The 19796-nt window shown below is 42.7% G+C and overlaps 1 protein-coding gene across 3 annotated transcripts; it reads right to left on the bottom strand.

Moving 5' to 3' along the window:
* Positions 1-984: 984 nt before the first annotated feature.
* C1H9orf50 (chromosome 1 C9orf50 homolog) lies at positions 985-19415 on the bottom strand. Of its 3 annotated transcripts, none has more exons than XM_007475131.3 (9): positions 19279-19415; positions 17927-18581; positions 17580-17673; positions 17327-17419; positions 12955-13121; positions 8168-8330; positions 3928-4378; positions 1757-1857; positions 985-1187 (listed from the first exon to the last, which is right to left on the bottom strand). In XM_007475131.3, the coding sequence occupies exons 2-9, from the start codon at positions 18540-18542 to the stop codon at positions 1121-1123; spliced, it is 1752 nt and encodes a 583-aa protein (XP_007475193.2). In that variant the 5' UTR covers positions 18543-18581; positions 19279-19415; the 3' UTR covers positions 985-1120. The 3 variants fall into 3 exon arrangements, with proteins under 3 accessions (XP_007475193.2, XP_056668502.1, XP_016283138.2); XM_056812524.1 differs by having other exon boundaries at positions 17927-18509; positions 19279-19410; XM_016427652.2 differs by lacking the exon at positions 19279-19415 and having other exon boundaries at positions 17927-18601.
* Positions 19416-19796: the final 381 nt, after the last annotated feature.

The raw sequence follows: 19796 nt of genomic DNA on the forward strand, positions 1-19796 counted from the left end.
ACCCAGAGAAGTAAATCACTAGTGGTCCATATTGACCTGCCCTCTCCAGTCTATACATATGGAGTTAATCCACCTTTCCTCTACCTTCACATTCATGTACAATTCTAGGCCAGGGGGAGACATTCCCACCCCAAAGATCTTCCTATTCTTCATACACACACACACACACACACACACACACACACATTTCCTTGATACCTGATTACCCATTCTTTTTGCCACATAATGAGGACATCTGGTTCAAATATACCCAATCTTTGTGGATCCAGATGGCATAGGAAGCAAGGTGAACCTGGGCATGGAGGATGCACATCCTGACAGATGCATGCTCTGGTGCACTGGCATATGCAATCTAGAGACAGAGGCCATACATACATAGCACCCAAGGCTGCTCCAATACCAGGGAAGTACAAGAATTAAGAGTTAAAAGCAAGGTGCCAGTTCCAGCTCTGTTACTTTCTAGCTATGTCATACTAGGAAAGTGAGTCTCAGTTCCATATCTGCAAGATGGAGATAAGAATATTTATAGGGCTCGTAGGATTGATGAGGGACCCGACATCATTTAGGCCAACCCCCTCGTTTATAAATGAGAAAACAGAAACCCAGATTGGTCAAGTGACTTGCCTAAGGTCATCTAGGCAGTAAGGAGTTCAGCCAGTATTCAGACTGCAAATCCGATGCCCTTTCCACTGTTTTATTGTGGAGAAAGTGCTTTGTAAACCCTAAAGCATTACAGATATGTGAACTACAATTTTCATCAGGGCTGGCTTGTTAGCCCAGGAAGGGTAATGGGCTGGAGAGATGAAGAATTTAAACCCAGAGCTGGGAACTTCCTCCTCCAGTGGACTTTTGGAGCATTTAGCCCTGGGGAAAGTCAGAGGGGAAAAGCCTTCCACGAGGCTGAAATGTGCCTTCAGAGAAGACATTTGGCTCTTCATTTCTGGAAGGCTTTGTAGCCTATGAGCTATTGGCTGTTTCTGTATCTGCTTTTAGGTAACTTTATTTTTGGGGAGAGAGGGAAGTGTCGCAGGGGCTGGAAAGGGGCAGAGGTTGTTGCTGAATTTGTCCTCTGCCCCTATGCCCCTGGGATTATTACCATATTACCATGTTGCCTTGTTGTTCAGGAGCCACTTGGGCTAATTGTCTGTTTGGGAGGCTCAGGGCTGTTGTGCTTGGGACTTTCAGACCTGTGATAAAGGAATAAGGGGTGAAAGGATGTTAGTGCTCCCAGTGTCAGTGGTTCTCTCCTTCCTCCCATGTCCCACAAAGAGGGAGCTGGCAAAAAAAAAAATCAGCTTCCACTTGACCTCAGCATCTCATATCAACCTCAATTCTGGCAGGTGAATGACTCCTCCCATCAACAGGAAGGGAGCCAGATAGGTCTAAGGATTCCCAGAACCATTTGCCCCTCCCTATAGAACTCATAGGGTCCCCTGGCTGGGTCCCTTTCCTGTAGGGCAAAACAACTATTCATCTCCTGCCACCTCTCCAGTCCATAAGCTCTCTTGGTACATCAGGATCTGACAGGGGCTTTCTAGAAAGGTTTGCTTCAGGGTTCTGGCTATTGCTGGCTCTGTGACTGCTGAGGGTCGGAACAGGCACATCCAAGCAACTGTGCGCCATGACATCTGTGAACAGGAAGTGGGTCCCATCCTCCCGGGGACACAAGTTTATTACGATCCAAAATGGCTTCTTCCTTAGCCTGCATTCTGATTACTCTCTTAGCTCTCTGGTCTTTGTGTGGTTCCTAGTTTACCTTTGAGCCCGGATCTGGGTAAGTGAAGGGAAGATTGGGTAAACTGTTGGTTGTCCTCCCCTCCAGCTGTTTGACAACTTCCAGTGAGGTCCATAGGAATCCTGCAGAGGAAGAGACAGAAGTACACATGAGCCATTTGAAAAGGCATTGGGTTGAGGGGTCAGAGGATCTGGGTTTCCCTGCTGCCTCTACTACTTAGAACCAAAGTGACCTCTACAAGTCTTTCCACCACTCTGCTCCTCTGGGAAATAAGGGGGTTGGAGTTCTCAATCTAGGGCCTATGAACTTGTTTTCATATTAAGATCCCTATTTCAATAGAATTTATTTATTTTGTAATGCTGAGTATTTTATTTTGTGCACTAAAAACAATATTCTGAGCAGTCCATAATTTGCATTAGAGTCTAATGCATTCACTGACTACCAGTGAAAGAGGTGCCCCTTCCAGACATGTGGTGGGGGCCAGATAAATGGCCTCAGAGGGCCTCATGTGGCCCACGGGCTGTAGATTGGGGACCCCTGATGACTGTCCAAAGGGTTCAGGACACAAAAAAGATGAAGAACCCAGAAGGTCCTTTCAGGCTCTGGGAAAACAGAATCCTGACTCCCAACCTGTCTTCAGGGGAAGAAGGAAACACAGATGAGCAAGACAACTTTGAGAATTACATACTGCATTTGTTTTGGAGGGGAAAAGTGGTTTTCTTGGGTAATCCTCCTTTTCTGTCCTGCCCTGTATATGACATGCTTATTTTGTCTGGTGTGTGTTGGGTTTAGAATCAATCAAATGAAAGGAAAATTATTGGCAGGGAGGAGGCAGAGAAGTTCCAGCATCATTGAGAGGAATGTTGTTGGGCTGACCTGATGTGTCCTTGCTTTTTAATTTGAGAGAAATGCTTAGCTCAATGAGTCAAATAGAGTCAAAGAGAGGCAGTGAGGTATACTGGAAACACTGGATCTGACAATCAGGAGATCTGGGTTCGAATGTAGCTTCTATGACTGGGAGACCTTGAACAAATTCATTTCTGAGCCTCTATTTTCTCACCTATTAAATGAGACTGATACTTGCTTTGACTCCTTACAGTGGTATTGGAATGCTCAAAAGCGATCACAGATAGGGAAAATGTTTTGAAAATTGTGAAGTGCTATCTATACAAATCGAGGGTTTCGAGCCCAGTCCATAAGCTTTACTGTATTCCCTAGCCTAGCAAAGTAGGTTATAACTCCACCTAGTCACCATTTAAGACTATACCCAGGGCTGTCCTGGAGTCTGTTGGAACCATTTTTGAAAGAGTCAATTGTCAAATTTTCGGTGTGAGCATTTATTTATACCTTGGAAACTGATAAATGCTACAACTTTGATTTGATTCATTGTTTCGTTGATTGCTTTGAGTCCAGACTTAAGTGAGAGAGAAAATATTAATCATTCAAATGAAATTTAAAAGTATGTTGTGGGGGGCAATGAAATGACTCAGTGGTTTGAGAGCCAGGCCTAGAGATGGGAGATCCTGAGTTCAAATGCAGCTTCAGATACTTCTCAGCTATGTGACCCTGGGCAAGTCCCTTAACCTCTATTGCCTTGCCCTTATCACACTTCTGCCTTGTAACCTACACACAGTATTGATTCTAAGATGGAAAGTAAGGGGGTTAGGGGTTTGTTTGGGTTTTTTTTAAAGCTTGTTGTGCATATTCTAGGCAGCTAGGTGACACTATGGATACAACACTGGGCCTGGAGTGGCCACCTGAGTTCAAATCTGACCTCAGACACTTAATAGCTATGAGACCCTGGACAAGTCACTTAAATTGTCTGTCTCAGTTTCCTCAATGATAAAATGGGCATAATAATCCCTACTTCTCTGAGTTGTTCTGAGGATCAAATGAAATAATTTGTAAAATTTTTTGTAAATTTATCAATTTTTGTAAATTTGTAAAATATTTGGCATGGAAGTGCTTCATAAATGCATGCTCACTTTCCCTTTTTGCCTAATTTTTTTCAGAGAGCTGGTTGTTAAACATTTTCCAGCACACTGCTGAATGCCCCAATGAGGACTTTCTTTGCATATGAAGAACCACATCATCCTAAGAAAGCATGGGAGCAGGGAGCGGGCTGCCACATGGCTAATGAGGGTAGAGAACTGGACCTAAGGAGACGGTTGGCGGTCAGTAGCTCCACTCACCATTCTGGGAACCCACAAAGAAGGAGAGTTTTCTCTCGCAGGAGTGGTCCTATTATTGAAGGATCGGCTTTTTGACCTGTCAATGGTGGTTGCTGGGCTGGAGAACAAGGAGGTGTGTGTAGAGAGATCGCTAGACAGATCCTTCAAGGGCTTGGTATCAGGGAAGTCAAGACCAGCCAATGGACTAGACGTGCACACGGCACTGTAGGTGGGATTCTTCTTCATAGTATCGGCAGGCAGGTCCTGGATGGGGCTGGTACCAGAGAAATCAATGCTGCTCAGGGGGCTGGAGTAGGGATTGCTGCAGGTGGAACTCTTCTTCGGGTGATCCGTGATCAGGTCCTGGAACGGCTTGGTGTCAGAGAAGTCGACGGTGGCCAGTGGACTAGAAAACACAGCGCTGTAATTGGTCGTCTTCTTTAGGTTATCAGCAGACAAGCCCTGGAATGACCTGGAAGCAGAAAAGACCATTGGGGTCAGACAGGGCAGACATCCTGACGCTGGTCCTGGCCAGAGCTTGGAGACTCAAAGATCTGAGAGTTGGAGGTGGCGTGGGGTGCCATCTTTGCTTTGGGGTTTCCATGCCCATCGCTCAACACATAGTAAGTGCTTAATGCTTTGTAAAATTCACTCATTCTTCCAGTTCTATTATTTTGTGAGGGCATCTCTCTGAACTATCTTTATGGAAAATATAGTAGCTTCCCAAAGGGCAAGACAGAGGGGCTAGGGTGAAACCTCTTATCTCCCCCCAGACATTTTTATACATGCAAAATCCAGTTAAAATCCAATTCCACTAACATTAATTAAGCACCTACTATGAATAGGACTCTGTGCTAAGTAGGCACTAAAGGAAATACAATGAAAAACAAGCCATTGATCTTTCTTCTCCAGGAGAGAATCTAATAAGGAGATAAGACAGAAAATACAAATCACTACAAAACTAAACAGAATAATTAGCTCATACAAGAGTCACGAAGTATTATAAAGAATCCGAGGTACAGATAGCTCTCTTCCAGGTTTGTTTTGAAACTGGATCTTCCTGAATCCAAGTCTAGTGCCCTATCCATCGCACCATAAGTGTCAAACACAAGGCCAGTTGGCCCAGGCAATGTTACGGAGATCTAAATTAAAATAAAACTGGGACATATTCATAACCCCAAAATACAATAGAACATAGAAGTGTTAATATGTGGTTTTCTAAGTCAATAGGTAGCCAACAGGTAGTCTTATGTTTCATCTAGTTTATTGACTAGGATTGTTTCATTTTTAACTCCACCAGACCATACCATACGGATATGTGGCCTTAAACAATTTACTACAACTACATTTGTTTATCTGAAAAATGAGCGGGTTTGATTAGATGATTAAGGTATTTTCTGCCTCTAAATTCTATGATCTGATGAGTTGTGACTTCACTGAGTGGGAAACTGCCAAAAGCTTTTGGATAGGGGATTAATATGATCAGATCTTTTAATTTAAAATCATATAGAGGAGGGGATCAACTGGGTGGCTCAGTGGATTGAGAGCCAGGCCTAGAGAAGGGAGGTCCGGGGTTCAAATCTGACCTCAGACACTTCCCAGCTGTGTGACCCTGGGCAAGTCACTTAACCCCTTATTGCTCTTATACCTTACTAAGACTTACTAAGGTAACCCTTACTAAGGTAAGGGTTGGGGGGGGGGGGGAAGGATATATATGTAGAGGTGGATGAAAGATGAAATGACTGAGGAAACAAAGTTTCAAGGATATCAACCTATTAAATAATACATACCAACTGCTCAAACAAACCAGAATCAGGCCCCCTCACCTTTGGCACTGAGGGAAGAATATAGGGGGAAGACAAGGTTTTATGAATTAAAAATGACTGATCAAAGACCAATTAATTAAAAGAAAACAATTAACCAGGATACAAAATAATCTGATTTATTAATTTTTTTTTAATCTTTACTTTCTGTCTTAGAATCAATACTAAGTTTTGGTTCCAAGGCAGAAGAGCAATAAGAGCTAGTCAGTTGGTGTTAAGTGACTTGCCCAGGGTCATCTAGCCAGGAAGTGTCTGAGGTAATATTTGAATCCAGGACCTCCTATCTCTAGGCCTGGCTCTCAATCCACTGAGCTATCCAGCTGCTGTAAGTAATCTGATTTTGAATTGGAGGAAAGATTAGAGACTTTCTAAGTTGGTAGGGGAAGAGTAAATAGACCCAGTTCCCTGAAATAAGAAAAAGAGATGTCTCACTCTCCCCAAGGATCTGCATACAATCAATTGGGAATTGTGAGATGACAAACTCTGTGTGGCTAAGAAGCTGGACCACCTCCAACTTGTAAAAATGGAGACTTGAATCCAGGACTTCAATCCCCAGAAGTCCTTGCTCCACTTCCCCAGAATGCTTTGTAATATTACTGAATTCTCACCTGGGCCAAGATCAAGATGAGGTATTTAACCTGATTGGAAAGGCTTTTGGGTCTCTCTTCTCTTCCTGTCTCCGCTGGCAAGCAGACAAGTCTCATGATGTGAGTGAAATTGAATTGGGCCTCTCGGCCCACCTGGCAAGTTCCTTTCTTATGTGTATTTTTCTTAAATTCTCAACCTTTACTAAACCTCTAAAATATCATACTCCTTGCGGAGAGAAACTAATTTCTACTTGCCTCGGTTTCCCTAAATTTTAATCTTTACAAACTGCTGCTTAGAAACCCTTAACTAAAGACTTGCATTATGCTGATTATAAACCCAATCAGATTTGAAGATTGATACAAAGACTTTTCCTATAATTATACATCTCAATCAACCCATATGTCTTTACCTAAAAGTGGTCCTACACTGATTATTGTTTCCATATTCCTTTAACTGTTTACAAGGAACTTGGGTTTCTGATTTCAGGGCATTGAGTCTATTTATTCATTCTCCCCCTCCCAATTTGGAATGTTCCAAATTTCCCCTCCAATTAGAAATCAGATTATCTCGTTGTGTATCTTATTTTCTTTTAATTAATTGATCTTATTTGTGATTGTTTTTCATGCATAAAAGTCTCTCTCCCTTTGTATTTGGAGTCCAGTACAAAAGCTGAGGAGACTTTGTCCCAATTTGTTGGTCAACTGGCATGCATTGTTTAATAAATTGATGGACTCAGAAGCTCAAACCTTCGTTTCCTCCATCATTTTCATTTTTCACTGCCACAAAAAGGTAGTATAGACCAAAGTGTGGAAAGATTTGAGGTAGGGAGACCAGTTAGAAGGCTACTATATTGAGCCAGGTCAAGTAAAGAGGTAACAGTGATGATGAAATTGGATTCTGTGGAGATGGAATTGGAAGGATTTGGTACCTGATTAAGATTTTAAGTGAGGGAGAGGTTTAGGGTTAGAAAAAGAAGGATAAAGGGAGGAAGGTAGGTTAGGGTTAGATCATCTCTCTCTTTCTCAGTAAAGTTAGTGAAGTTAGAGGATCATAGACTTAGAACTGGAAAGCACCTTAGAGATCATCTAGTCCAACCCTTCATTTTACAGATGAGGAAACTGAAACCCAAAAGGAAGTGACTTGGCCAAGGTCATATAAGTAGTAACAAGAGAAGGATTTTCAATGGGAGAGTAAGAATTAGAACCTAGATCCTTTGACATCAAATACAAGCTCTTTCTGCTATCTATCTGAGAGGAAGCAAGTTAAGATAAAGCTGGAAGCTTAAGAAGAGTGGTCAAAGCTTAGAAGAATTGATTTGTCAAATATGGCCAAGCATCAGTAAGAAATGAATTCAAGGTCTCAAGAGTTGGACATGTCTGAGTGCCTGACCAGCAGTAACAATAGTGGGAGCCACTTCCTCCTCTTTCAATGATCTAACTAACCTACCAGTAAAGGGCCTAAATTTGGCCCAAAATGTAGTTAGAAGCCATAAAATATCATAAAATAGAAATTTTAAAAAGTCATTAAAAAATCACAAATAATAATTATTATTATTAGGTCTATATAAGAAAGCCTCTTCTAGGGTAGCTATTGGGAACAAGATCTAGGTCAAACCTAGTCTGATCACCATGGACTCTTAGATTAGTCCCTGGAAACTGGAATGGATACTAGTTTAAGAAAGAGAAAAGGGGACATTTGGGTGGTTCAGTGGATTGAGAGCCAGGCCTAGAAATGGGAGGTCCTAGGTTCAAATCTGGCCTCAGACACTTCCCAGCTGTGTGACCCTGGGCAAGTCACTTAACCCCTATTGCCTTTAAAAAAAAGGAAAGAAAGAAAGAGAAAAATCTTACGTGGGTAAGATGTTCCTTCTGGTATCACAAAGGGATTCATCTTGCCACAAGTTTGTCTGCTGAGGTCCACTCCTTGAAACTCCATCCATCCATATTCCTGGTTTTCCTGGCATCTGTTCTGGGGACTGACATGCGACTGTGCTCTTGTGGAGGCTTTTCTGAACTGGAGAGGGAAAGATAATGGCATGTGAATAACTGTTACTCTATAGGAAATGGGAATTCTCAGCTTGAGAACAAGAGATAGAGGACCTAAACATTTCACTATCCTAGAAAGATCCAGAACTAAGAAAGAAGTGGTCCCCACCACCACCAGTTCCTCCCCATTACTACTACCATGCTACCTTCCATCAGCTTACAGAATTCTTTCAAAAACAAGGTCATATAATATGAACAGGCAGTTCTTAAGAGAAGAAATCCAAGTGATCAATAGCCATAGGAAGAAATGCTCTAATAATTAGAGAAATAAAAATTAAAACAGCTCCAAGACTTGACCTCAGAGCCGCCAGATTGACACATATGAAAAAACAATGGAAAATGGCATCTGCTGGAGGGCCCACAGAAAGACAGGCACACTAATATAATATAATAGTGGAACTATGAGTTGATCCAGTCACTCTAGAAAACAATTTGGTACTGTGGTCCAAAATTCACTTAGTTATACATATCCAGTGATGCTATTATTCAGCTCATATCCAAAAAAAGATTTTTTAAAAGGAGGAAAAAGGCTCATATTCCAAAAATATTTATAGCAGCTCTTTTTGTTGTAGCAAGAAACCAGAAACAAAAAGGTGCCCATCAAATGGGGAATGGTTACGCAAACCAGAATATATGAATGTAATGGAATATCACATCATAAGAAATTACAAAAGACATGACTTCAGACTTGAATGGAAAGAGCTGAATGAACTAATGCAGAGTGAAGTGAACAGATCCAGGAGAACAATTTATATAGTAACAATATTGTGGAGAAAAGAAAAAAACTTGGGAATACCTTAGAACTCTGATGAATGCCGTGTCCAGCCACAACTCTAGAAGACTAGTGATAAAGCAAGCTACCCACCTCATGGCAGAGGTGTAGAATGAGACATATTTTTGGACTTGGTAAATGAGAGGATTGGTTTTGCTTAATTACATTTGTTTTTTTTAACTTGGGGGGAATTTGAGATGGAAGAAGGAAGCTATTGTATTGCCAAAAAAAGAAAAAAGAAGAAGGGGTCATTGACACATTTTAATGCATAAAAGAATAGGAGGAGAGTGAGACAAATGACAATGAGAATAACATGTTACATTTATTACGTAGTTCAAAAAAAAGTCATGGTTTCACGTGGTGTCATTCATTAAGTGAGAAAATAATAATGAAGCATTTGGTACAATGCCTGGCACATAGTAAGCACTATATAAATATTGCATACTATTATTAACTTCTTTTTCTGTTCTTTTTTGTATATGGAAATATTTTGTTTTATATTATTTGCTAAAATTCAGAACAAAAATATCCATTTGGTTTTTATGTCTAAACCTATTGTTAGAAAATTCGTTGTTAACAATAAAATGAAGCTTGAATGTTATGTGGTTATAGCCCCCAAATCTTGGCCCTTGGAAAAGAGATGAAGAAATACTTTCTTCTTTTAATTGAAGAGGTGGGGGACTATGGGTATGGACTGGTGCATCTCGTTTTAGATATGATAGAAATGCCCATTGGTTTTGCTTAACAATCTCCCTCCCACTCCCTGCCTTTGCTACAAAAGAAGGGAGAGGAAATGAGGGCAAACAACTAAAGCTTATTTTGATATATTTTAAAAAGGCATCAATAACATTTTTAAAAGAGCATAATGTATTTTCTATTGAGAAAAATTCTGCCTCTCAGTAATTTAAAATCCTTGGTCCTAGCTCTGTCCCTTGGATTCACTCAGAACCCACCTCTGGAGCCAGAGTATTTTAGATTAAGAGACTGAGCTTGAGAAGGAGTTATCATAACTCCAGGTTAGGGCAGGGGAGCCTTTTTCTTTTCTTTGCATTTCCAGATGACAGTCTTTATTTCCACCTCTTGTTGCCTGCCCCACTTTTCAGGATTCCTGGAACATTTGTGCCAAAGAGGAATATCATTCCTTGAATTCTCAGTGGTTGAGAAAAGATCTTGACTAAGACCTCAGGGTCTTAGTTGATTCCTCCTTTTCTTTCACATCCAATGTCTCTCCAGGTGCAAAGTCTTCCCCCATTCATCCATGCTTCTTTCCATTCCTAGTCCTGCAGAGTAGTTCATGTAGGGATGCTGGACTTCCAGTTCATCCAGCACAGGCCACCAGATTAAGGGATAGGAACTGGTCCTTCAATTTCATGGATATATGGAATTCCTAAAGAAGCAAACTCCTTCTATTGAAATAGGCTGACATCTTCTCTGCAACTTATAGTTGTCGATGAAGCCGAGTGGTTAAGTCACTTGCCCAGCATCATATATACAATAGGTATCAGAAGCAGGCTGTGAATCCAGGTCTCTCTGGTCCCAAGACCAGGCCTAAAATGTTCTTTGCCCAAAAAAAGACCAAATTTCTCAGAAGGCAAATTTCCTCAGAGTCCAGGAGCATGCAGCTCACAGTCAAAACATGAAAATCTATAATTTTCTATGAAGATGTTTAGATGAAGACAATAAACTTATTGAACACACACACAAACACACATCTCTCCTTTTCTTTTTTTGCTTTTTATTCAAAGCCCTCGGTGATTTGGCCACAATATATTTCCATATTTTTAACAACCTCCCTCCCACAAATATTAGGTGTCAGACAGGACTAGTTGCTTTTCTCAGAGCACACCCTGCACATTCCCTGGTCTGTGCCTCAGCACATGCTTCTACCTCTACCTGGAATGCTTTTCTCCTCCCTCTTGAAATCTGACCCATTCTTCAAGCCCCTAACTCAAGTGCCACCTCCCCTTATGAAGCCCATCCTCTAGTCAGATGTAATCCTCCCAATTTCCTTCAGACCACTATAGTATGTCTTACATTCTATCGGGCAAGACACTTATTGATATATGTGTCTTATTTCTATTCTAATCCTAGATTTAGAGTTGGAAAAGGCTACAGAGATCATGGAGTCTGATCCCCTCAGTTCACAAATAAGGAAACTGAAGCCTAGAGAAGGTGTGCCTTACACACAATCAGACTACCCAGTGCAGTCCTTCAAGGCAGGGATGATGTCCTTCTCCACCTTTATATCCCTGACAATGTTTAGCAACATTAGTAGGTGCTGGTTGAATTCATGAGTAGGTCTATTTCTTATCTCTGGAGACATGAATTTGACTTCTACTTTTGTCAAGAACTCCTGACTATTAAAACTCATTCACATACACACAAGGGAAAGTCTCAGAACTGGCATTGACTGGGACAGTTCTTATCATTCAGTCCTTTGGTGTAGATTTTACCCAGACACTCACAGATGCTTACACCATATTTCAGTGCACAAGACCCCCATGACACATGGAAAGCCTCTGGGCAAGAAAATTCCCCAGAGTCTCACTAACCTGTGACAAAGGTCTCACCTAACTCCCTTACTCTTTTTTTCTATAAACATGTTAAGTTGTGAAAGCACAGAATAAGGTCAAAACTCTTCAGTGTGCTGCTGTCTACAGGTCACCTCAGAGTAGGACAGAGGCTAGTGCCCTTATCCGTGCTCTTGGCAGAAGTCACTGTCTTCCTATGTCAATAGCTTAACTTCTCGGCTACCTTGATTATAGGCACAGCTTCAATCACAGGTGAAATGAGTTTAGTTTAGTATTTATTTTAGGCGCGAATTTACATCCAAAGATTGTAAAAAATCAACTGCAGCAGTTCATGAGGAGGTCCTGGGAGAAAAGGGACCTTTGGACACCTTTGTTGATCCCAGGTTCAGGTTCTGAAAAGTCCTAAGAACCTCTCTTGCCTTCTTCAGTCCCATCCTCAGCAGCTCTAGAGGTAGGTTTCTTTCAGAAGGGGTAAAAAAACTATCTTTCATATTGTCTTTTCATCTCAAGGAGCAACCACCAAACTGGTATGCATCCTCTGAAGGTTGAGGTGAGATGCTTCCTTGATACAAGGGAAAGAACTCTGTTTGGGAAAATCTTCAGTATTCTAGCTCAAATGCCATGGTTGTCATTGAAAGTAGGGTATTTGGGTGCTCAGGAATAGACAGTATTAGCCCTGGATTCAAGCCAAGTAAACTTCACTTATTTTTAGTGACTCCTCCAAGAGCCCCATCTCCTTTACCCAAAAGTCTTCAATGCCATCTTCCAGGGTTTCCTTCCATGGCCTCTGGCGTCTAGTATTCATACCATTCAGTCATTGTTGGGGCTGGATGGGACTTTATATATAGATCCTCTGGTCCAATTCCTGTCAAGTTTTTTGTTTATTTTTTCACTTCTTTCATTTGATCAATGAGGAAACCAAGGCTGAGCAGTGTGATGTGACATGCCCAAAGTCACATAGCTGGGACACAAACTCAGGTCTTTTAACTTTTAGAAGAGTATTCTTTTAGTTATGTTGTCTCTGATTTCCTCCAGAAAGGCCTGTTCAATCATAGAGGCTGAAAGGGAGATAGCACGTTCCATGTCAATGCCCCTCTAGCCTCAGGATTTATAAGAGGATGGTATTTCCCCCCTAGTTACTACTTTGGCAAAGGACACCAGGCACTAGGTTTCTATTTGGCTCCCTTGCCCTAATGAATATAGGGTTCTGTTAGAGGCCTCTTCAGAGGGACCCCATATAGGCCACCATAACCCTGAGGGACAGGGACATCTCCCTCCCTCTTCCTCACCCTCATAGTTCCTCTCCCAGTATCGGAGTGCCATATCCTTGGGACTTTCATCTTCAAAGCGAACCCGAAATGGATGGAACCGTCTCTGGGACCCTGGTGTACCATCTGAGCAGCTGGTAATAAGAGCTGATTTAAGCTTCACAGTTTGCTTATTATTATTCTTTGGCCTGTGGAAGAAAGTGAAGAGGATGAATCAGATGAAGAAAAGGAGAGGTGGGGGCACAAATTTCTTACCTACTTTTCTTCCTAAAAGCTGACCATCACCCTAAAACCAAGACTTTCACCCTCCCTGCTAGATCATTGGAATACACATTCATTCGTTTGAAAATAAATGTTAAGAATCTACTGTGTTCAATCAACGAAAGCCACAGGGATGACCACTATGATTCATCCCCCTGGATATATTATTTTTTTCAGAATTTTTATTGCCAGAAAAAGCTGTATAGGCCAGCTTGGTACTGGTACCACTCAAAATTTTTTGTTTCAGCTGGGCCTTCACAGTTACTCAATAGCAAGCCCACAAAAGTAGTTTCAAACCTCTTCTTTCTTCAAGCATTCCATACCACCTTCCTCACCTGCCCTCTCAGCAGTAGACTTCACTGAAAGAGAGGACACTTATCCAGATCTCTCCCTTCCCTTCTTTGCTACATCCCCAAACTTCTTGAGTTAAATTTCCCTCTCTTTATTATCTTCAGACTAAAAAGAGATGATTCTTCTTGCTAAGGCCAACTCTTTTGTTTGTACCCTGGACCTTATTTCCTCTTGTCTCTTCAAAAATACTGCATCCTATTTACTAGTTTCTTACTTGCTGCCTACAAACAGTTCCAAGTTTCCCCCAGTCTTTAAAAAAAACTACTTGGCCCTACCCGGGCTATAATTCTACATCTTGCCCTATAAAAGGCCACCTCTAGTCCTTGCCTCCAATGTATTCCTCAACACCTTACAGTTTGGCTTCTGAACTCATCACTTAAGTGAAATTGCTTCTTCAAAGTTAGGTCTCCAAAGTTTTGGATAATTGCCATATTTGATGGATTTTTCTTATTTTCCATAATTCTTGACCTCTCAGCAGTATCTGACACTTAACCATTCTTCCTTTCCTCAACACTCTCTCTTTTCTATTTTTGGGGCATTCTTCTCTTTTGGTTGTCCCCCTCCCTATCTGACCTGTCCTCAGTCTCTCTTGCTGAATTATCATCTGTGTCAACTATTTATGTGCAGGGTATAGAATGTTGGACATGAAGTCAGGAAGATCTGGGTTCAAATCCTGTCTCAGACATTTTCTAAACGTGTGACATTGTCATTTAATCTTCCTCCATCTCAGTTTCCTCATATGTAAAATGGAGATAATAATACCACCTCGTTTTTTCTCAAGGTAATATTTGCAAAGTTATAATACTCCAAGGACTCTGTACTCTTCTCTTTTTATCCTCTTGGTAATCTCATCTGTTTGATGATCCTCTCTATGAAGATAACTCACAGATCTATGACTCCAACCGTACTCTCTTCTCTCCCAAACTATCCCCACACTACCAATTAATTACTGGACTTTTCAAAATGGAAGCCCCATACATATTTCAAATTCAAGATTGAGGAAAGAGAACTCATCTTTCCCCTCAAACCCACCTTCCTCAATTCACCACCATCTTTCTAGTCACCTAGGTTTACAACATCAGAGTTCCCCCTCAGCTTTCACTCTCTCTCTCCGTTTCCTCCCTACATCCATTCAGTTGATCAATCTTGTCAGTTCTTGTCAATTCTTCCCTCACATGGCCACCATTCTAGGTCAGGCATTCACTATCTATCACCTTGGCTACTGGCCTCTTGGGTGTCCCTGCTTCTAGTCTTTCCACTCTCCAATACATCTTCCACACAGTACTCAAAGTGGTAGTCCTAAAACATGGATCTAACCAGGTCATTCCCCTATGGTAGAAGTTGTAGTGGATCCCTATTACCTCAAGGACTGAATGCAAAGAAATGCTTTTTTTCTGGTATTTAAAGTGCTTTACCATAAGCTTTTCCAGCTTATCTTTCCAAATTTTATATATATATATATATATATATATATATATATATATATATATATATACATAAATTGCTTCCCGCTTGTCTTGGCACACACCTCCCATATACATACATTCTGTGCTCCAGACAATCTGTCCTACTTGCTGTCCCTCAAACACCATATTCCATCTCAGCTTCATTCCCAAATGCCTGGAATGCACTCTCTCCACATCTTCGAATCCCTAGTTTCTCCTTCAAGGCTCAGTTTAATTGCAACCTACTATAGGACACCTCTCCTACTTTCTCTTAGCTTCTAGTGCCTTGATCAACCTTGAAATCACCTTGTATTTATTTTGGATATATTTTGTATCTACTGATGTGTCTATATGCTGTGTCCTGATAGAAAGTAATCTCCTCTAGGACAGATATTGTATATTTGTTTTTTGGTCTTTGTGTCCCCAGTGCCTAGAAGAATAGTGTTGTTGTTTTTTTTTTTTACTTCTTACCTTCCATCTTAGAATCCATACTAAGTATCTGTTCCAACGCAGAAAGTAAGGGCTAGGCAATTGAGGTTAAGTAATTTATCCAGGATCACACAAGCTGAGGCCAAATTTGAATCCAAGTCCTCTTGTCCCTTGGCCTGGGCTCTCTATCCCCTGAACCACCTGGCTGCCCCATCACAGTGTTTAGAAACAGTAAGTACTGAGTAAATACTGTTCATTGGTTGACTGATTGGTGTGCTGGACAGAGCACTAGTTGGGGAGTCAGAAGAACTGGGTTTAAAGTCTCATTCTTTTTTTTTTTTTAAACCCTTACCTTCCATCTTGGAGTCAATACTGTGTATTAGCTCCAAGGCAGAAGAGTGGTTAGGGCTAGGCAATGGGGGTCAAGTGACTTGCCCAGGGTCACACAGCTGGGAAGTATCTGAGGTCAGATTTGAACCTAGGACCTCCCATCTCTAGGGCTAGCTCTCAATCCACTGAGCCACCCAGCTGCCCCCTAAAGTCTCATTCTTGATATTTATCATCTATATGACAGTAATCTATTTCTACTCTCTCATCTGCCTTCCTAGTCTGTAAAATGTAGGGGCTTGATCTTTAAGGGTTCGTTCTTTTTTTTTTTGTTTAAACCTTTCCTTTATGTTTTAGTATCAATTCAAAGACAGAAGAGAGGCAGGGCTAGGCAATTAAGGTTAAGTGCCTTGCTTAGGAAGTGTCTGAGGTCAAATTTGAACCCAAGATCTCCTGGCATTCTATCTACTGTGCTACTTGAACTGCCCCTCTATGGGTTCTAACTTTAAATCCAATGACTCCTAGGAACCTGGGCAGACAGAATTGTCCTCCTGACATGAACCTCAAAATTCATGTCTGTCATGACTCAGTCATGGTTCCATCATTTGGAAACAGTCATGCTAATTTTGTCTTTCCCTCCCCCTCCCAATTTAAAAACTGCCTCATTTTAAGAATTATTTTTCCTTCCCCCATAATTTTATAACTAATTCATTCAAACTTTATTCATCCTAAAGATAAGCCATCCATATTTTGTGGTATGCCTTCTGGGAAGTATTTCTTTTCCCTTACCAGGAGTTTTTTTTTTTTAAAACCTTTACCTTCCATCTTAGAATCAGTACTGGGTTCTAAGGCAGAAGACTGGTAAGGGCTAGACAATGGGGGTTAAGTAACTTGTCCAGGATCACACAGCTGGAAATTGTCTGAGGTCAAATTTGAATCCAGGACTTCCCATCTCTGGGCCTGACTCTCAATCCATTGAATCACCCAGCTGTCCCCTTTACTGAATTACTCCTCTTGTAGGCATTGGTTAAGCCCCTTGCTTCTCTTCCTATTGCTGCATTCTCTATTCCTGAAGCTGAAAAAAGCATAAGCTGGGCAGGACAGAGCACTGGAAGAGACCAGTTCTCTACCCAGTTCAATGCTGACATTTTAGAGGAAAGTCATACAAATGTTCATTCAAAACTGCTGGTGTAGGATTTGAATCTGAATCCTTAATTCAAAATCGAGCAAAGTAGTCCAACACGCCACACTTAATGTAGATACCACTCACTGGCCACTAAGCATTCCTTTTTTCATCCTAATCTGTTTAACTGTATGAGTGGGTAATACCCATCCAACCTTAATCCTCAGAATCAAGTTAGTAAATAATTCACCCTCACTTCTCTCTACATTCAGTCCAATAGAATTATTAATTCCCCCTTCCTCTGACCTTTCAGCTCTCTCAGACCCACGACACACCATCTTGTTCTATGAAGCCTTCTGTCTCTCTGTTTCACTTTCTCTCCCTTGAATTGTCTCTCTCTCTCTCTCTCTCTCTCTCTCTCTCTCTCATACACACACACAATTTTTCAGTAACTCACACTTGGGAATTCTTGGCCATAGTGGATGTATTCTGATTGGCAGTTGGGGTATTCACTGGGGTCTTCTTCATTGGCACAACCTTCACAAGATTCCTGGAAAAGGCAATTCCTGAGGATATAGTGACTGGGACTTCTGGGACAAAAGGTATCACCTTCCCTCCCTGCCACCAAAGAACCACCAGGGGTTAGGGGTCGGGAGGAAGCCCAGGGAGAATGAGTGACTCCCCTAGTCTTAGGGTACCACAGGGCTTACCCAAAAACTGGAGAAGGAAAGCAAATGGAACAATAGCAGGGTGAGTCACGGCCGGTGCCAGAAGTACTGCCTCTTAGGAAGGGAAGTGAGGATGCTAGGAATAAGGAAGGAAAGAAACAGTCCATTTCCTTTTCTCAAGGGTAAGTTCCTTATTATTGCTTCTGGCTGGGGAAAGGGGGTTGGTTATCTTTGGGGGATTTGGATGCCTGTATCCTATCTATATCTTTGGGGTGAGCAGGGAACCCCCAAATGCTATATATAGCACATCCCACATGGGCCTGGGAATCCACCCCACTTTCCTTGCTCCTCCTCCCTACTTCCCTCAGGGGCTCTGGAAAGGGGCTTACAGTGTTGTAGATGAGAAGTACTATTGGCCTCTTTTGGTTCCCATGAGATTTTGGGCTTGGTGGGGTGTAACTCTCCCAGGCCTGGGCTTGAGAAGTTCTTTGTTCCCCAGCCTGTGCTCCACTGGGAATTTTCTCTCTCATTAGTGGCCCGGGTCTCTGTCTTGGGGACTGCAGGGCCCGTTTTTCCACTCTGGACACTGTTAGCATGTTCCCAGAATGGAAACACCTTGGACTTCAGCCTCTCCTGCTTCTGCTGGACCTGCTGTGGGAAGGTAGGCAAGTGGAAGCCCGGTGGTTTTCCCTTAGATCCTTGCCCTGTTGGGATCACAGGCCTGGGCTTCATGACCCAGTTGAGGCGCAAGTCTCCATCAGAAGACAAGCCCCCTGGGCCCTGGAGTGTTTTCTGCTCTTGAGTTCTTGGGAGATAAGTAGATTTCCTCTGGACTGGCTGCGATGGAGATAGTTTGGGTTCCAGCGGCAGCTTTAGAAACAGCCCCAGTGGACTTCTTTTTCCATGACTGGCAACTTGCACAGCAGGGCGCTTCTGATGGTGATCATGGGAAAACCCTTCCGGTTCTGACCCCTGGACCCGAAAATTAGTGTGACCCCAGGGCATGCCTGGCCTCTCCCTCGATGGTGTTCATCACTCTCCAGCCTGGCTTGGGGGAGGGGAGGAGGGAGCAGAAGGCAGCTGGAGGAAGCAGAGAATATCCCCATACGAAGATCCCCCCCCCACACCTCCCCCTGCCAGCACACCAGGAACTGAGCACTCCATTAGGATGTCAGGAGGCACTGTGGTGAAGCAGACAATACCGGGAGACCCGGATTGTCTAAGCCACCTTCCTGCTGGCCTCAGGACCAGGATCTCAGGGCCACTGCCCAAGGTCAGCACCAAGAGGAATTTGTCCAGAAAGTCGCCACCAGGATGTGCTGGACTAATGGTTGTTTTGGTCTTTTCCCCCGAAAAAGGGATACCTATTTTTCCAAGGCAGTCCCTAACCTCTTATTTCCCAAACCTCCCTTTAGAGGTTTAAAGAGGCCGCCCTAAGCTAGACTGCAAAGGTTTGGGTTCTAGACCTGGCAGGGTCGCTAAGTAGCCCAAGAAAGGCAACTTCTCGGGGATTCACTTCCCTCCTCTATAAAATCATCAGATTGACCAGATGCCCCAAATGGTCCTGGCCAGCCAGCCTCAGGGTTCCAGGTTCCAGGTTCTAGATTCTCTGGTTCTATGACTTAGCTACTTCTTTGCCTGTACTCCTCTTTACTCTTCTACTTCTCCCCCCTCCCTCTTCATACCTCACCCCATCCCAGCTTGTTGTCCTCTATGAGCTGGCCTAGCAGGTCATACTCACCCTCTGGGCCCTCTACGAAGGGCCCAGAGAAGATCCTATGAGGAGGACCTCTAACCCGGGGACTTCCTTTTGGCAAGGATCATCTTCCCTGCTCTGGGCTCTCCAGGCTGACTCCTCTCCTTTTGCCCGAAGGGGCAAGTTCAAGTTCATTGTGATTCATCCCTCTCCCCACTACCCCAAAGGCAAGGTGAGTGTGGCACATAGGGCTGAGGGGAGAGAGGGCAGGAGCCACAGGAGACATTGCCTTGAAACCCAGGGATTATCTTGAGGATGGAGCCAAAAGCACCAATCCACACATACCCCATTTTAGGGGAGAGGCTGCCTGAGACCCTAGAATTTGGAGGAGCTGGAGAGGGAACAACAATGAGACAGGCAAGCCTAGAGCAAAGGACAAGGAGGGCGGAGGGGGGAGTGAGGATTGGAAGGTAGTGGGAATCCCCTCAGTCCCATTTAGTTCCAGAGGCTCTAAAATGGTCAGATATTATTTTTGTCCTCCTTCTTGGACGCCCTCTCTAAAG

This window comes from Monodelphis domestica, chromosome 1 (genome assembly GCF_027887165.1).
Source record: "Monodelphis domestica isolate mMonDom1 chromosome 1, mMonDom1.pri, whole genome shotgun sequence".
Taxonomy (NCBI): Eukaryota; Metazoa; Chordata; class Mammalia; order Didelphimorphia; family Didelphidae; genus Monodelphis; species Monodelphis domestica.